This window comes from Gopherus evgoodei, chromosome 1 (genome assembly GCF_007399415.2).
Source record: "Gopherus evgoodei ecotype Sinaloan lineage chromosome 1, rGopEvg1_v1.p, whole genome shotgun sequence".
Classification (NCBI taxonomy): Eukaryota; Metazoa; Chordata; order Testudines; family Testudinidae; genus Gopherus; species Gopherus evgoodei.
Genome location: NC_044322.1, coordinates 141,554,222 through 141,572,670, shown reverse-complemented (window position 1 = coordinate 141,572,670; position 18,449 = coordinate 141,554,222). Strand labels below are relative to the sequence as shown.

Below are 18,449 nucleotides of genomic sequence, written 5' to 3'. Positions count from 1 at the left end.
AATACCAGCCTATACTGGAAACCTACTGATTGCTATACTTAGCTACATGCCTCCAGCTTCCATCCAGGACACACCACACGATCCATTGTCTACAGCCAAGCTCTAAGGTACAACCACATTTGCTCCAATCCCTCAGATAGAGACAAGTACCTACAAGCTCTCTATCAAGCCTTCTTAAAACTACAGTACCCACCTGCTGAAGTGAAAAAACAGATTGACAGAGCCAGGCGAGTACCCAGAAGTCACCTCCTACAAGACAGTCCCAACAAAGAAAATAACAGAACACCACTAGCTGTCACCTTCAGCCCCCAACTAAAACCTCTCCAGCGCATCATCAAAGATCTACAACCTATCCTGAAAGATGATCCCTCACTCTCACAGAACTTGGGGGACAGACCTGGCCTCGCTTACAGACAACCCCCCAACCTGAAGCAAATACTCACCAGCAAACACACATCACTGAACAAAAACACTAACCCAGGAACTACCCTTGCAACAAAGCCCGATGCCAACTCTGTCCACATATCTATTCAAGTGACATCATCATAGGACCTAACCACATCAGCCATACCATCAGGGGCTCATTCACCTGCCCATCTACCAATGTGATATATGCCATCGTGTGCCAGCAATGCCCCTCTGCCATATACATTGGCCAAACCGGACAGTCTCTACGCAAAAGAATTGATGGACACAAGTCTGACATCAGGAATCATAACACTCAAAAACCAGTAGGAGAACACTTTAACCTCTCAGGTCATTCAATGACAGACCTGTGGATGGAAATTTTGCAACAGAAAAGCTTCAAAAACAGACTTCAACGAAAGCAGCAAACAATCCTGTGGCACATTATAGACTAACAGACGTTTTGGAGCATGAGCTTTCGTGGGTGAATACTCACATCGTCAGATGCATGTAGTGGAAATTTCCAGGGGCAGGTGTGTGTGTGTGTGTGTGTGTGTGTGTATATATATATATATATGCAGGCAAGCTAGAGATAATGAGGTAGTTCAATCACGGAGGATAAGGCCCTGTTCTAGCAGCTGAGGTGTGAAAACCAAGGGAGGAGAAACTGGTTTTGTAATTGGCAAGCCATTCACAGTCCTTGTTTAATCCTGAGCTGATGGTGTCAAATTTGCAGATGAACTGAAGCTCAGCCGTTTCTCTTTGAAGTCTGGTCCTGAAGTTTTTTTGCTGCAGGATGGCCACCTTAAGGTCTGCTATAGTGTGGCCAGGGAGGTTGAAGTGTTCTCCTACAGGTTTTTGTATATTGCTATTCCTAATATCTGATTTGTATCCATTTATCCTTTTCCGTAGCAACTATCCAGTTTGGCCGATGTACATAGCAGAGGGACATTGCTGGCATATGATGGCGTATATTACATCGGTGGAGGTGCAGGTGAATGAACCGGTGATGGTGTGGCTGATCTGGTTAGGTCATATGATGGTGTCGCTGGTGTAGATATGTGGGCAGAGTTGGCATTGAGGTTTGTTGCATGGATTGGTTCCTGAGCTAGAGTTACTATGGTGCGGTGTGCAGTTACTGGTGAGAATATGTTTCAGGTTGGCAGGTTGCCTGTGGGCAAGGACTGGCCTGCCACCCAAGGCCTGTGAAAATGGGGGATCATTGTCCAGGATGGGTTGTAGATCCCTGATGATGCATTGGAGAGGTTTTAGCTGGGGACTGTATGTGATGGCCAGTGGAGTCCTGTTGGTTTCTTTCTTGGGTTTGTCTTGCAGTAGGAGGCTTCTGGGTACACATCTGGCTCTCTTGATCTGTTTCCTTATTTCCTCGTGCGGGTATTGTAGTTTTGCGAATGCTTGGTGGAGATTTTGTAGGTGTTGGTCTCTGTCTGAGGGGTTAGAGCAGATGCGGTTGTACCTCAGTGCTTGGCTGTAGACAATGGATCGTGTGATGTGCCCGGGATGGAAGCTGGAGGTATGAAGGTAGGCATAGCGGTCGATAGGTTTTCGGTATAGGGTGGCGGTAATGTGACTATCATTTATTTGCACCGTGGTGTCTAGGAAGTGGACCTCCCGTGTAGATTGGTCCAGGCTGAGGTTGATGGTGGGGTGGAAGCTGTTGAAATCATGGTGGAATTTTTCCAGAGACTCCTTCTCATGGGTCCAGATGATGAAGATGTCATCAGTGTAGCGTAGGTAGAGAAGGGGCGTGAGTGGACGAGAGCTGAGGAAGCATTATTTCAGGTCGGCCATAAAAATATTGGCATATTGTGGGGCCATGCGGGTGCCCATAGTGGTGCCACTGATCTGGAGATATAGATTGTCATCAAATTTGAAATAGTTGTATGTGAGGATAAAGGCATAGAGCTCAGCAGCCAGTTGTGCTGTGGCATCATCAGGGATAGTGTTCCTGACAGCTTGTATTCCATCTGTGTGTGGGATGTTTGTGTAGAGAGCCTCTACATCCATGGTGGCTAGGATGGTGTTTTCTGGAAGGTCATCAATGCATTGTAGTTTCCTCAGGAAATCAGTGGCGTCACGGAGATAGCTGGGAGTGCTGGTGGCATAGGGTCTGAGTAGAGAATCCACATATCCAGACAGTCCTTCAGTGAGAGTGCCAATGCCCGAGATGATGGGACGTCCAGGATTTCTGGGTTTGTGGATCTTGGATAGTATATAGAATAACCCTGGTTGGGGCTCTAAGGGTATGTTGATTTGTTCCGGTGTTAGTGTAGGGAGTGTCCTGAGTAGATGTTGCAGTTTCTTAGTGGGATCTGAGGGAAGTGGCCTGTAGAATTTGGTGTTGGAGAGTTGTCTGGCAGCCTCCTTTTGGTAGTCAGACCTATTCATGATGACAACAGCACATCCTTTATCAGCCTCTTTGATGATAATGTCTGGGTGGTTTCTGAGGCTATGGATGGCATTGCGTTCTGCACGACTTAGGTTATGAGGCAAGCGATGTTGTTTTTCCACAATTTCTGCCTGTGCACATCGGCGGAAGCATTCAGTGTAGAGGTCCAGACTGTCATTTCGACACTCAGGAGGAGTCCGTGTGGAGGAGTTCTTCTTGTGCTGTTGGTTGGAGGGTACCTGTGTATCAGTGCACTGTTCAGTGTTGTCCTGAAAGTATTCTTTGAGTCGGAGACGGCGAAAGTAGGCCTCCAGATCGCCGCAGAACTGTATCATGTTAGTGGGGGTGGCAGGGCAGAAAGAGAGTCCCCGAGATAGGACAGACTTTTCTTCTGGGCTGAGTGTGTAGTTGGATAGATTTACGATATTGCTGGGTGGGTTGGGGGTACCACGGTTGTGGCCCCATGAGGCAGGTAGGAGTTTAGACAGCTTACAGTCCTTTTTCCTTTGTAGAGAGGTGAAGTGAGTAATGTAGTAATCCTCCCTGATTGAACTGCTCATTACCTCTAGCTTGCCTGCATATATATACACCTGCCCCTGGAAATTTCCACTACATGCATCTGACGAAGTGAGTATTCACCCACGAAAACTCATGCTCCAAAATGTCTGTTAGTCTATAAGGTGCCACAGGATTCTTTGCTGCTTTTACAGATCCAGACTAACACGGCTACCCCTTTGATACTAGATTTCAACGAGAAACTGCTGAGCTGGAATTGAAATGCAAACTAAATACAGTCACCTTAGGTTTAAATAGGGACTGGGAATGGCTGAGCCATTACTAACATTGAATCTATCTCTCCTTGTAAGTATTCTCACACTTCTTATCAAACTGTGTGTACTGGGCTATCTTGATTATCACTTCAAAAGTGTTTGTTTTTTTTCTCCCCTTACTTACTTGGCTTCTTAGAGTTGGTAAGGCAACTCCCACCTTTTCATGCTCTCTGTATGTGTGTATATATATCTCCTCAATATATGTTCCATTCCATGAATCCGAAGAAGTGGGCTGTAGCCCATGAAAGCTTATGCTGAAATAAATTTGTTAGTGTCTAAGGTGCCACAAGTACTTTTTCCATAAACCGTTACTTTAATTAATGTACATATGTTCCAAACCTTAATCTTCTGCATACAAAAATATAAATACAGATATTGTTAAGTGTTCAACAAAGATCTTTTAAGTACATGTTTAACTCAGATTCTAAACCATCAAATAGGGCAAAATGTCGTATTATAAACACAAAAGGATTAATGAATGAAAGCATCACGTTGGTAGAATTTTTAATTAAAACAGTTTTCTTTCTGTGATAGCTTCTGATCAACTTGTTTGTTGTCATCCTATCAGAAACCCATGTCCACTAGATATGAAATTTCTAAACCTTTTACTACAAACTTCATTATAATGTAGTTCAGTAATCCTTCTTGAAATAATTAGTATTAAAATCCATGTCCCTTATTGAAGCACTGCATAGGCATAATATATGTTTCATGAAGATAGCTGTGCTATATCATTACTTCTGGTTAGTTGATTTGATCCTGGGCATGTTAGTAGATACTTATTAAATGGCATATTTCTGTTCTCCAAAATGCTGTGTAACTTTGTGGATAAAGTTTCTTGCCTTTGTTGAGAAGGTTAAGAGATCAAATTACGTTTAGTTTGTGATGTTGAAAAAGTCCATTGTTAATACCTCTTTTATTATGATAGTCACAAAAACTGAGTATTTTTGTACAACAAAACCTCCCAACTTTATAAAAAGAAAAATTCAGGAATTTAAATACATTATAATGTTTGCCTATATGTTTTGTAGAAAAGAGAAGCTAATTGTATTCCCTCTTCCCTAATCTCTCTCTCTCACTCACACTCACTCAGTCTTAATATTCTATAGTCTTCCAGATACCATATTTTGTATTATTGAATCTCTACTTGCCACAGACCCACAGGATAGACTCCTATTCAGAGATCTTTTCCTTCTTCAGGAATCAATACACCTCAACAAGTATTTGCAGTGATACCAGGCAGCCTTTTCAGAACAGAATAGGGTTCCATAGTGGACTGGAATATAGCATCAGGAAATCCTTAAGTTAACATAAGGAAGCAAACATCAAGATACAGTTCATACTGGCCAATGCCAGGGCCCTTGAACCAGGCCGCTGTAGGAACTATCTTGGTTTCCTGTTTCTGTCTCTTTGTCTTCATTCCAGGAGCGCGCTTTGTGTATATCCCTGAGCACAGTTCTTATGGATTCCTGTCACCTCCCTCCATTGCCTTCCTGAGTTCATATGTGTTCCACCCACCCAAGCTCGGAGCCTCTCATTGATATGTCAGTTGTTCAGTCCTTGGGATTTCCCTCATCTCTTTAGGGCCTTCCATTGATTTGGGTTGGTCTCAGCCAGTAATAAATGACCTGTTCATATCACCCAATTCACAGCATAGCAATACTAAGTACAGAGTGAAATTGAGGCACATATTGGAATCATAAATATATTATAAAAATTCCCACGTCTGGTTCCATAGTTAGTTTGAACTTAAAGCAGGAATTTAACTACTATTTTTAACGTATGACGAATACAGCAAATCCTTTCCATAAATATAGGACTTGCTCCAAAATAGGATGAATTTTCTGAGAATTTATATACTCGATCATAAACCGGTTCGTTTATAAGCCAACCCCCCCCCCCCAAGATGGATAAGTAAAAATGGGAATTTTTTATAGCCCATTCATAAGCCGACACTATAATTCAGGGGTCAGCAAACTTGGGCTCCTGGGCCATCAGGATAAAATGCTGATGGTCCAGGATGGTTTGTTTACCTCGAGCGTCCGCAGGCAGAGGGTAAACCTAAGTAAACAAAGCGTCCCAGTGTGCCAGCTGCTTACCCTGACGGGCCAGGACAGCAAATGGTGGGGAAATTTTTTGGTGAGGAGAAGCTGGGAGTCAGAGGAGTAGCCCTTGTGATCACCACCCACATGACCCCACCCCTAGTCCGGGACCCCCACACTTTTCCCTTCCCACCTTATCTGGGGAGGGCCAGGGGAGGATGTCTCTGACTTGGCTGGAGCTGCTCCAGCAGGCCGGGCAGTGCAGCCACGGCCTGCTTTGGGGGGTGGAGCCAAGCGGCACAGCTGCAGCTTGCCATCCCTGGAGCTGCTTCTGCTTCGGAGGCTGTGGGGAGAGCAGCATGGCCAAAAGCGGAGAGACTCTGGCCCCACCTCTTCCCTTCTGTCTCTGCTGACTGTGTTGCCTCTCCTTGCTCCCTGTGTTGGAGGGGAGGGGCTGTGTCCCACCTCTCCCTCTCTATACTCGTTCATAAGCCAACCCCTTTCTCTGGTGCTTTCCTTTTTTACTAAAAAAAATTAGGCTTATGAATGAGTATATATATTAAATTATCTAATTAGCTTGCATTAAAATTATTTGTAAATGGTTCCTTTTAAAAAAAATTTAAGAGCCCAAATCACTACATTTTTTCTTTAAATATCAGTAACGAAATGACAGACTGAGGCACTTGAACAGTCTTAAGTCTATCCTGTGAACACCATGAGGAAGAAAAATGAAAGAATCTAATGTTCCTAAAAATCAGTATCTTTTCTAACTGCAAGTACAATCTCTCCTCAGCTATCGTGGGATAAACTGTCACTTTTCTATGGGAGCATGAACAAAAATTTGGTAAAAACAGTGGATTTTGGATTTTTATCTAGAAAATTTCATATTGAATAGTTATATCACCAGTGGCCCTGTCAAGGTTTCTTCCCCCACTTTGAACTTTAGGGTACAAAAAGTGGGGACCTGCCTGAACACTTTTAAGCTTAATTACTAGTTTAAATCTGGTACGCTGCCACCAGCCAGAAGTCTGTCTGGCACACTTCTGTTCCCCGAAAACCTTCCCTGGGGAACCCAAGACCCAAACCCCTTGGGTCTTAAAACAAGGAGAAATTAACCATCCCCTACCTTTTCCCCCCAGACTCTCCCCTCCCTGGGTTGCCTTGAGAGGCTTACACAGATCCAAACTCCTTGGATCTTAAACAAAGAGGAATTAACCATCCCCCCTCTTTCCCCCCCCATCAATTCCTGGTGAGTTTAGACTCAATCCCTTGGATTCTAAAACAAGGAAAAATCAATCGGGTTCTTAAAAAGAAAGCTTTTAATTAAAGAAAGAAAAGGTAAAAATTATCTCTGTAAAATCAGGATGGAAAATGCTTTACAGGGTACTCAGATTCATATAGACTAGAGGGACTTTGCCCCCCCACCCCCACCCCCAACCTGAGATTCAAAGTTACAGCAAACAGAGGTAAAAATCCTTCCAGCAAAAAGATGCAGTTACCAGTTGAGGAAACAAACATAAGACTAATCCGCCTTGCCTGGCTGTTACTTACTATTTTGAAACATGAAAGACTGATTCAGAAAGACTGGAGAACCTGGAATGATGTCCGTTCCTCTCAGTCCCGAGAGCGAACCAAACAAAAAGCACAAACAGACTTTCCTCCACCAAGATTTGAAAGTATCTTGTCCCCCTATTGGTCCTCTGGTCAGGTGTCAGCCAGGTTCACTGAGCTGCTTAACCCTTTATAGGTAAAAGAGACATTAACCCTTAACCATCTGTTTATGACAGACCCAGATTTGGTGATATTATTTATCTGGTCCCAAAGAGGAGAAAATGCCAAGGAAGAATTTATTCTCCTTTTTGTCTGTTTCTTTGTGTTACTTAGAAGAGGAGCAGGTTACCTTCATTCCAGATCAAAAGCATCTGAAACAGTTTGTTCCCAGAAAAAATTTAGAATGGCATATAACTAACGTTTAACAACAGTCCATGACTGAGATATAAATTAAAGATTTGCTCTCTTGGGTCTTAAGCTTCAAGTGCAAGACTTTCAGAAGTCTTAGGCAAACCAAAGATGAAGAATTTTTGAGAATGTTGACACCTTGTCCAGTGCATTTCTCCCCTGCTTGTGCGCAACTGGTACTGCATATTCAGCTATGGCTGTCAGAGGAGTTCTCAACTGACTGTTCCTCCTTCAAGATTTGGCCATTAAAATTGATGTATTTGGGTGTTCCTAAATGATTATCTATATTTGGAATTTTCTATTTTTTTTATTTTTTTGAGGATTGACAGTTTTTTTGTGGTGTACAAGATGCTTTGCCTCTGGAAGCTTTGTCCTATTCTTTACATCCTTTTTTAGACATTGGTTTCCTCCCATTAAAAAGCACTTCCTTGATTTTTGAAACTCCTGACTGTCCGTGGCCCTGAGTGGGGTAGTAAGTTATATTCAGATGCTACATCACTAGGTCTTTTGGGACGTGAGCAATGAGTAACAGCCGTATCTCCATCAGTAGAACAGATGTTATGTCAAAAGCAGGAATTTTGATTGCAGCAGCAGCACTGCAAAAATCATCAGGAAAAGGATCCAGTAGAGTCTAGAGTGTGTTTTAAGACACTAGAAAGCACTGCCTGTGAGTAATAGGCATAGGCTAAAGACATTGCGTTGTCCTCTGGGAAGTGAGGGGATGCACATTGGAAGAGGTCTTATAGATCTGTTTAGGAGTTAAGATTCAGACCTTCATATATCTTGTAATTGCAGTGCGTCACAAGCATGAAACATTGACACAGATGGGTCCTTGGCCTTCAGACATTGCCCAGAACTGACAGGAAAATCAAGATACTACACAAATGGGTTGCATTGATTTAACTAAACTCCCTTCTTAGACTGATTTAGTTAATCTAGTGCAATTTTTGTATATAAACGAGACCTTTAATGCATCTTTAACCTTATGCTTTAAAGTACCAATACAGCAGTGTCTTCTGACCAAAGATGTTGCCTTGTTTTTGCCTCTCCCAGCATCTGAGGCTCTGGGGATTCCATGACCCAAAGAGCAAGGACTCGCTATAGACGATGCCACAATACTCAGAACATTGTGCTTGAACCTTCAGACTCAAGGATGTGATTCTGTTACAACTTATGTCTTAGGATAAGTAGAGTCACATGTAAATAAATTATTCTCTTCTGTGAAATTAATCCATTTTGAATACTAATTACAACAACTCAGTAATAACTTGTGTGTTTTGAGATTTAATGTCCCCTGCATTTAAACAAATGGTTGGTTTGCCTAAGACATTTTAGATCGTTTCCATCTTGGTTTCTTTCAGTAAACTGTTTTCTTAATCCAGAGTCAGAGGCAATAGTACCCCTTAAAGACTGCTTTCTACTTGCAGGCAGTTTACATGCTTTATCACCTCCTATCTATAGGACAGAACTTTCAGGGAAATGCAGCTACAGTAGCCAGAATGCATTGTTATACTGCATTCCAACCTTTTAGTGTTTGGAACATATTCAGGAGTAAACTGATAGCCTAGATTGATTGACATATGTGTTTTTAAAAGAGACTCAATGGTGCCATAGCATTGGATGGATATATTTTGATTGTAGCTTGTAAAAATCCAAATAAAAAGATTTTTGTTCAGCTTATATTGGTTTAAAGCTACTTCTATCAATATAGTTTATTATTAAGTTTATTATAAGGTACACTTTGTACGGTAAACCCGCATTCACACCAGTGGGTTGTACCACTTTAACTCTGTTTCTAAACTGATGTAGTACAAAAATATATGCAGATCAGAGTATAGTGCTGTTGGAGTTCTTGAGTAGATTTTTAATTTTTTTTTTTTTAGGTTTCAAGTAGCAACAACTTGAGACTTGAGCAAGTGCCAGATTTTAGTGAGAGTTTCAGGAAACAATGTATTGTGAAGTAGGTTCTCCACACAGTCTCACAAATTTTTCTTTGCATCGATGTTATTGAATGGCATAGAGTTGTAATAATTAAAAATGTACAAGGAGAAGTAAACTAGGGAAATGTAAGAGGAATAGTCTGTTCTCAATATGAATTATAGTTTGTGTTCATGTTGTAGTTCGAGATCGGGTTCGGACAAAAATGGAACGTGACATCTTAGTGGAAGTTAATCATCCTTTTATAGTCAAGTTACATTATGGTGAGTTATAAAAGATGAAATATTATTTGTCTATCACTGTGGTGACAACAATTCAAATACCTTTGCAAAGAATCATAGAAATTAGAGTTGGTCATCTAAATCCCAATCCTGCAAAAATTTATTGCACATACTTAGCTTTACACACTTTGAATAGTTACCCTAAAATCAGTTTTACTATTCTCAGTGCATAAAATTAAGCACATGTTTAACTCTTTGCAGAAACGGGGACTTCAGTCCACCCCCTTAATAAAAGGAACGTATGTCAATTTAAATCTAGCTAGTTTTTTTTAAAAAAGATTTCAGTTTCTACACCTATCACACTTTTGTCTTTTTAAAATATTTTCCATCCCTGATTGAACTATAAAGACTAACGTGTACAAAAGTGTCTAGTCCCATTCCCATCAAAGTCAGTAGAAATACTCTTATTGATTTCAGTGGCAACTCAGTTATTTAGAGGAAAGAGTGAAAATGACTCTCTTCAGTGTTCTTTTAACTGCACAGAGTAAACAAACTGCAAAAATAGAGAAGAATATATTTTCTGATCTTTCAGTTATAGCAATTTAAAGTTTATTTGTAACAATAGTTGCTAGGAAATGTTCAGACAGAAGTGATTTTTTTGTTCTGAAGTTGATAGTGCCCCTTTAATATCATTCCCTACAGTGTATTCTTCCGTGTTTTGTCCAGTCCTGTTTCCATGTGATTACTGTACAATGTAATATATCTCCATATTAGGTTGAATATCTCATAACACTAACATACATGATGTACGTTAAATGTATTAGCATGCTCACTTAAATCTATTTTATTACCAAGATTTGAAAAAGGAATGCTGACTAGCCAAGTTACTTTTTCAGTGGCATAAAGTTTATTGGTTATCTGCCTTTATTTTTTTCTTCTGACATGACACTGATTTGTTTAAAGGTAGAATTTATTTAATTTTTTTAAAGTGACTGTTTCAATCTAGGAGAGAGAGAGTCATTGTTTTGGTAATGGGAACAATGGTAAATTCTGGTAAACTTATTCTTCCGGTCGTCAGTAAAAGAACAAATTAGCTGCTTATTGAAATTGTTTTTAATGGGTCTTTTCAGCTTTTCAAACAGAAGGAAAGCTATACCTTATTTTGGATTTTCTCAGGGGAGGAGACTTGTTTACACGCTTATCCAAAGAGGTAAACAATTTTTTCACATTAAACATATGGTTAAACATGGTCTTTCACTGTTCTGTGTTGGGCAGGTATATAAGGAGCGTTTACCTTCATGTCCTTAATTATTAAAAAAGTGGTTTTGATTAAACAGATCTTAGAAATAAAAATATGTTTCTATCCATGCTCTTCAGGAAGTTTTGGGGTTTTTTTCAATTTTTGTTTGTTTTGTTTTGAAAGACTACTGTCATAAGAATGTTGTTAATTTGTTACTCCCGAGATACACTCCAGCAATTAGATTTCCCATATTGCTCTTGTGCTTTCTCATATACCCCCACCAACCAGTTTAAATAACTTGCCTCAGAAAGTATATAGAGCTATAGAAATATGCTTATACAGGGAGAATATCTGTCAGTTGCAGTAGTTTGAGTGTATTTATTGACATCTATATTTATGCTAAGTGGATCTGTATTATTAATATTAGCCCCCCTCCCGAAAGTGCTGAGCATTTTATAAAGTTGAAGTGAGCAAGATTTGTAATCCTTATGGTCATGAAGATAACTTTCCAAACATGCGCCAAATGTAACTGATGCAGTGGTGTCTGTCTGATTACACTGCAATCAAGAGGTGTGATTGCAGCTTATATAGGTAACCTTCAGCAGTGCAACTTCAACACTGATGAAGCTTGGAAAACCAAACGGAGTTCACAGGAAGTCACAAATAAACACCTTGTGAAATATCCAACACAGAAGATCCCTGGCTTTGATCTCTCATGAAGCTCATGGGCAACCCTAAATCATATCTGCACAAACCATGGTAGATGTGGCTACTTGCTGCACAAATGGAAAATTAAAGACTCTCCAGTGTGCAGCTGTGGTCACCCAGAACGCCACGGAACATATAACAGCTTGATGCCCGATTCACAAATACGAAGGAGGCATCACAGCAGTATACTCAACTACTCCAGACTCAATTATCTGGCTTAACCATCTAAATGTAAAATTATAATTGTTGCTCTACCTTTACATCATCCATATGAAGAATAATCTAGTTTTGATCTAGCTAGATCGGGGTCGGCAACCTCTGGCACACGGCTCACCAGGGTAAGCACCCTGGCGGGCCAGGCCAGTTTGTTTACCTGCTGCGTTGGCAGGTTCGGCAGACTGCAGCTCCCGTTGGCCGTGGTTCGCCATCCCAGGCCAATGCGGGAGGTGGGAAGCACGTCCCTCACCCACGCCGCTTCCCAGCCAGTGGGAGCCGCGATTGGCCGAACCTGTGGACATGGCAGGTAAACAAACTGGCCTGGCCCACCAGGGTGCTTGGACTGGCAAGCCCTGTGCCAGAGGTTGCCGACCCCTGAGCTAGATCAGTCTACAGGCTATCAACAACCATGCCCAGTACCCAGGATATAGACTCAGGAGGCTAGCCCTTACTGCTACCCATGCTGCCACAGCTACACAGCTGTTGCCATTTGTGTGCAGAAACATTGTTATATTTATACCACAATCCCAAATTGTTTCATGCCTTTCTGGTGGCCAAAAGTCTCAGTTGTACCTACCATCTGCCAAACGCTTCATCTTCTATGAAAGAATCTACGACAGTGGTTCTCAACCAGAGGTCCAGCGCCCCCTGCAGGGTCATGAGCAAGTTTCAGGGGGTCCGCCAAGCAAGGCCAGTGTTCAGCTTTCTGCCCTGGGCCCCAGAAAGTTTAAGTTCCACTGCATGGGGCTGAAGCCTGGGGCCCTGAGCCCCACCACTTGGGGCTGAAGCAGAAGCCTGAGCAACTTAGCTTCGTGGTGTCTCCTATGGCATGTGGCCCTGGGCAATTGCCTGGCTTGCTACCTCCTAATTCTGGCCCTGGCTTATATATACAGAAAACCAGTTACTATGGCACAAGTGGGCCGTGAAGTTTTCATGGCTTGTTTAGGGGACTTCAGAAAGAAAAAGTATTGTAATTGGTCTACAATACAGCTCCTGCAGGCTACTCTAGGTTCAGCTTGCTCCACTTATTTGGGCCCTTGGCTATACACCTCTACCCCGATATAATGATGTCCTCGGGGCCAAAAAATCTTACAGCGTTATAGGTGAAACCACATTATATTGAACTTGCTTTAATACACCGGAGTGCGCAGCCCCACCCTCCCGGAGCACTGCTTTACCGCATTATATCCGAATTCGTGTTAAATCAGGTTGCGTTATATCAGGGTAGAGGTGTATTTGAAAACTTTGAGCCTCTCTTTTTCCTCAATTTACATGCTTCTTGCTGGCATCTCAGTATATCACCTTCCTGCTAGTTACTGTTCCATCTTCAGCCACTCCATAGATACGGAAATTCTAAGGGTCTTGGTTAGTATTTTCACTAATATGGGAGCTGGCCCTATTTGGGATTTAAATTGTTTCCTACAAATGTGTTGTGTGTCAAGTGGATCAAGTTATTCATTGAGATGTCCAAGAGAGACTTAAGTCTCATTCCTGTAAGTTACTGGTGTATCTGCCTAACTTAATTTGTAGTGCTGCTACATTGCATTTTACTCACGCTTTCGTACAGCATTGTTCTTTTGATTTGCTGTCTACCCCTTATATTGGGGAGTAGTTCTGCAATTACGTTTTATTAGATCTCAGTCTGCCTCTTCAGGATTGTATTGATTGACTGTTAAAAAAACAGCATGAGCTTCTTGACATCCTGCATGCATCATTACCAACCAGGGTTGCTCTGCCAATCAACAACACCATTCTTCAACCTGTTTGAAGTGTCTGGCACACCCCAGCCACTTGTGCACCCACTCCCAAGGGGACAGAGAAGAGGTATTGCATGCAAGCTAAGGGGTTTAAATTTCTGTTCTCTCTCATGCACCCCACCCAATTCTCTAGTGATACAATCAGCAATGGCTTGAGTCAGTAGCAGTACCTATGCTTCACTCCAACAGACAGGGAGGGCAAACAACCAGACCTTCTGGTGCATGAGGTCGTCTTGTCCATTTGCCTTCAATTTCGAATTTCCAATTACCAGACAAATACTTTCTCAGCTAGATGGCGGACTTTGCAGACAAGCTTTCTCAGCAGGATTGTGCCCACTTCCAGGCTATCTTGGAGAAGATTAAGTTGGTCATGAGGACTTTGCTCCAGTCCATGGTGGAAGCAGCAGATGCTGCTTCACACATAATGGCCATGGGCACCGTCATGAGTAGGGATTCATGAGTGTATTCATCTGGTTTCCCCAGGGAAGTTCATAATGCTATAGAGGAACTTCCTTTCGATGAGTTTCATCTCTTCAGTTAAAAGACCAACAATTCCCTCCAGTCCCTTAAGGATTCTAGAGCCACTCTATGATCCGTAGGCATCTACACGCCGGCACCCAAGTGGAAGTTCTTCCATCCACCACCTGCACAGCAGTTCAGAGCTCCTCAGTTCTTCCATCAACAGCCTTACAAACCTCCTCACCATCGGCAGAAGACTCAAAGATCCCATCCTTCCGGTCCATTGTCACAGTTTTCAACAGCACATGCATCACAACTGATATTTCTGTGCATCTAGAGAACCATCAACCACCTTGCCTCTTATCATATACCCAATCCACCCCCTTTGGGGAGGTGTCTAGCACTCTCTTTACCTGCTTGGAGCATAACAACAGTGGACAAGAGGGTCCTGGATGTCATTAAACATGGCTGTACAATCAAGTTCACAACACTGCCTCATCCTCATCCCTGCCCAATCCTGCCTCAGCGACCACTCTCACGATAGTATCCTCATCCTAGAAGTGGATTGCCTACTGCAAGTGGAGTGATAGCACCCATTCCTCTGACCTATCAGGGCGCGGGATTTTACTCTACTTATTTCCTGATACCCAAGAAGAAGGGGTGATGGAGACCAGTCTTTGACCTCTGTCATCTCTGTTGGTTCATATGCAAACCGAAGTTTTGTATGGTCACCTTAGCAGCCATCATCCCTTCACTAGAAAAAAGCATGTAGTTTACGGCTCTTGATATGCAGGACACCTGTTTTTACATAGACATCCATCCAACCCACAGAAGGTTCTTAAGGTTTATGGCTGGCCTTCAGTGCTTCCAAGAGAGGGTCTTACCGTTTGGATAAACCACTGCTCCACAGGTCTTTACCAGGATTTTTTCTGTAGCAGCGGCCCACCGCAGACGTCAGGGGTTGTTATATTCCCATATGTCAACAACTGACTCTTAGCAGAATGATCCAGGAAGAAGGCTTGATCATTGACCTCTATGCTGCTCATACTCCTGTTCTCCCAGGGGATGAGTGTAAATATCGAAAAATTAACTTTAGACCCCTAGAATTAATTGGGACATTCATCTATGCAGTTTCAGCATGCACCTACCTATCAAGGGACGGTTGCCAAAGTGGAACCAATGCCACAGCAGTCACCAGTCCTCCTGTCCCAGTCAGGATTTGCCTTTTCCTCCTGAGCCACATGGCACCCTGAATGTATATCAGCACCTTCAGTCATCTACACCAGCTGTGGCTCCAGAAAGTCTGTTCTCCTGCACAAACCATGGTGGTCCTGCTGACAGTTCCTTCTGATGTACTCTCCTCCCTCTGATGGACAGATCTGGGTCAGATCTGCACCTCGATACCCTTCCTTCCATTCCCCCCAGAAATGACAATCATCACAAATGCATCACTCACCGGATGGGTGCACACATGGGCGAGCACATGACACAGGAACCTTGGACCAGTTGGGAATCCAAAATGCAGATCAACATTCTGGAGCTTTGAGCATTATGGAGGGTGGGTCATGCATTTCTCCCATCATGTTCTCATTATGTCAGAAAACACCATGACAATTTATTACATCAATTAATGAGGAGTATCCAGTCATGCAGAAGTGCTCCAGGTGTGGGATTGGTGCAGTGCCCACAAGGATCCTATTGTTGGCAGCCTGTCTTCCAGGGGCTCAAAATGTGATTGCAGATTCTCTCAGCAGGAAATTCATGACCAGCAATGAAAAGGATACCACCATAGCCAGTGACTTTTTCAATCTACAAGGAACTCCAACTAGGGATCTCTTTGCCACCCTCGCCAACAGCAAATGCATCACGTACTGCTCCAAAGGGGTCTCAGTGCAATGCCCTTGTTACCTGCTGATCAGACCAGATCAGTTACACCTTTCCCCAACTATCGCTGCTGCTGCGTGTCCTCCACAAGATCCAGCAGGAAAGTGCCATGGTTATTCTGGTAGCCCCATTCTGGCCTGGCCAGTTCTGGTTTCCCCACTCCTCTGCTTGTCAGCGAATCCCCCACTTCTGCTGCCAGCTTTCCCAGAAGTGCTCACGCAGCATGACAGCAGGATCAGGCATCCCCATATGCAAATACTTCACCTCCCAAGTTTGGTTTTTGTATGGGCATTTTCACTAGATTGGGATTGTTTGTCGGTAGTTCGAGACATCCTCTCTAGTAGCAGAAAAGATTCCATGAGGTGTTCTTATTAGGCCAAGTGGAAGCTTTCCACCACCTGGGGCAGGCAGAGGTGTCTCACCCCAGAGGACATACGTTCCACTTCTGTTAGGCTACTTTCTGTCCCTGAAGACATCAGGGCTTGCACTCAATTCCAAGAAAGTTCATCCCTCTGTGGAAGGACATTCTGTTTTTACTCTCCCATTGACTACCAGGTTTTGGAAAGGCCTCTTTAGAACTTATCTGCCCATTCAACCTATCGCTCACCAATGGGACCTCAACCTCATCCTCTTGACATTAGTGAAATCGCCCTTCGAATTTCTGGCTTCATGTTCCCTGTCTCTTCTTTCCGGGCGGGTCACCTTCTTGGTAGGAGGGTAGGAGATTTGGAGGCCATAATGGCTGACCCCCTTTACCGTGTTCCCTAGGGACAAAATTTCCCTGCCTCTGCACCCCAAGCTTCTATTAAAGGTGGTATCCCATTCTCATTTCAATCAACCTGTGCACTTATCTGCTTTCTTTCCAAAGCTTCAGACCTTGGTAGAGGAGTGGCACTTTCATTCCCTCGATGTCCGCAGACCCCTGGCCTTCCACCTACAGAAGACGAGACCATTTAGGAAGTCCCCTAAACTGTTTATCGTTATAACTGAATGGATTAAAAGGCAGGCGATTTCCACACAGAGGATCTGTAAGTGGGTTTCAGGTTACATTATGCTCTATCAGTTAGTCCTTGCAGTGAGGACTTGTAGGACAGCCACATTTGAGTTCGGTACATACCTTCGCCTCCTGTTAGACCTATTGCAAGACTCTGCAATGGATGCTTCGTTTGGCGCAGCTATCCATTCGACCATTCTATCATCTTTCATCATCTTCCTCGTATCCTCCACCTACTTACGTGGTACTTGTCATAAACAGATAGCTAAGGGTTAATGTTCTTTTACCTGTAAAGGGTTAACACAGGGAACCAAACACCTGATCAGAGGACCAATCAGGAAACAAGACTTTTTCAAATCTGGGTGGAGGGAAGTTTTGGGTGTGAGTCCTTTGTTCTTGGTCTGTTCTTTTCTCGGCTCTGATAACATTTCTTCCCAGATCTGGACCTTAGCGTCCAAAATATGGGTGTTAGCATGAAAACCTCCAAGCTTAGTTACCAGCTTGGACCTGGTAATCACTGCCACCAGCTAGGAATTATACAGTGCCTAGCTCACTGTGGTCTCCCCAAAACCTTCCCTGGGGGACCCGCAGACTCAGATGCCTTGAGTCTTACAACAAAGGGAAATTATCTCCTCCCCTTGTTTCCTTGTTACTTCCTCCCAGGCTCCCCTCCCTGGACGACCCTAGGAGATTCCCTGCTTCCAGTCCTGGAAACACAAGTACGGAGAGATCTAATCTCTCTTCCCCCTCACCCAGAGGGTATGCAAAGTCAGGCTTAGTAAATCTAACACAAAGAGATTTCCCCCCTGACTTCTTCCTCCCACCAATTCCCTGGTGAGCTGCAGACTCAATTCCCTGGAGTCCCCACTAAAGAAAAACTCCAACAGGTCTTAAAAAGAAAGCTTTATATAAAAAGAATGAAAAAGACATTTAAAAATAGTCTTTATATTAAGGTGACAATATACAGGGTCAATTGCTTAAGGAAAAAAGTGAATAAACAGCCTTATTCCAAAAGAATACAATTTAACACATTCCAGCAACTACACACATGTAAATACAAAAGAAAACAATATAAACTTATTGTCTTACTATCCTTGTACTTACAACTTGGAAACAGAAGATTAGAAAGCCAGGAGATAGAAAAATCACTCTCAGAGCAGAGAAAAGAACAGACCAAGAACAAAGGACTCACACCCAAAACTTCCCTCCACCCAGATTTGAAAAAGTCTTGTTTCTTGACTGGTCCTCTGGTCAGGTGCTTGGTTCCCTGTGTTAACCCTTTACAGGTAAAAGAACATTAACCCTTAGCTATCTGTTTGACACTTGTTAATCACCCTCCATGGAATCCAATACGAACCATCACTCAAAGAAGAAGGGGAGGTTACT

General features: G+C 42.9%; 1 protein-coding gene across 2 annotated transcripts in view; it reads left to right on the top strand.

The window, feature by feature from the left end:
- The window catches only part of RPS6KA3 (ribosomal protein S6 kinase A3), a 146,855-nt gene that overhangs the window by 61,661 nt on the left and 66,745 nt on the right, over positions 1–18,449 (top strand). For both annotated transcript variants that reach the window (XM_030574633.1, XM_030574624.1), the window contains exons 5-6: positions 9,767–9,847; positions 10,936–11,015. In XM_030574633.1, the coding sequence (XP_030430493.1) occupies positions 9,767–9,847; positions 10,936–11,015 (161 nt within the window). The remainder of the gene's footprint in view (positions 1–9,766; positions 9,848–10,935; positions 11,016–18,449) is intronic.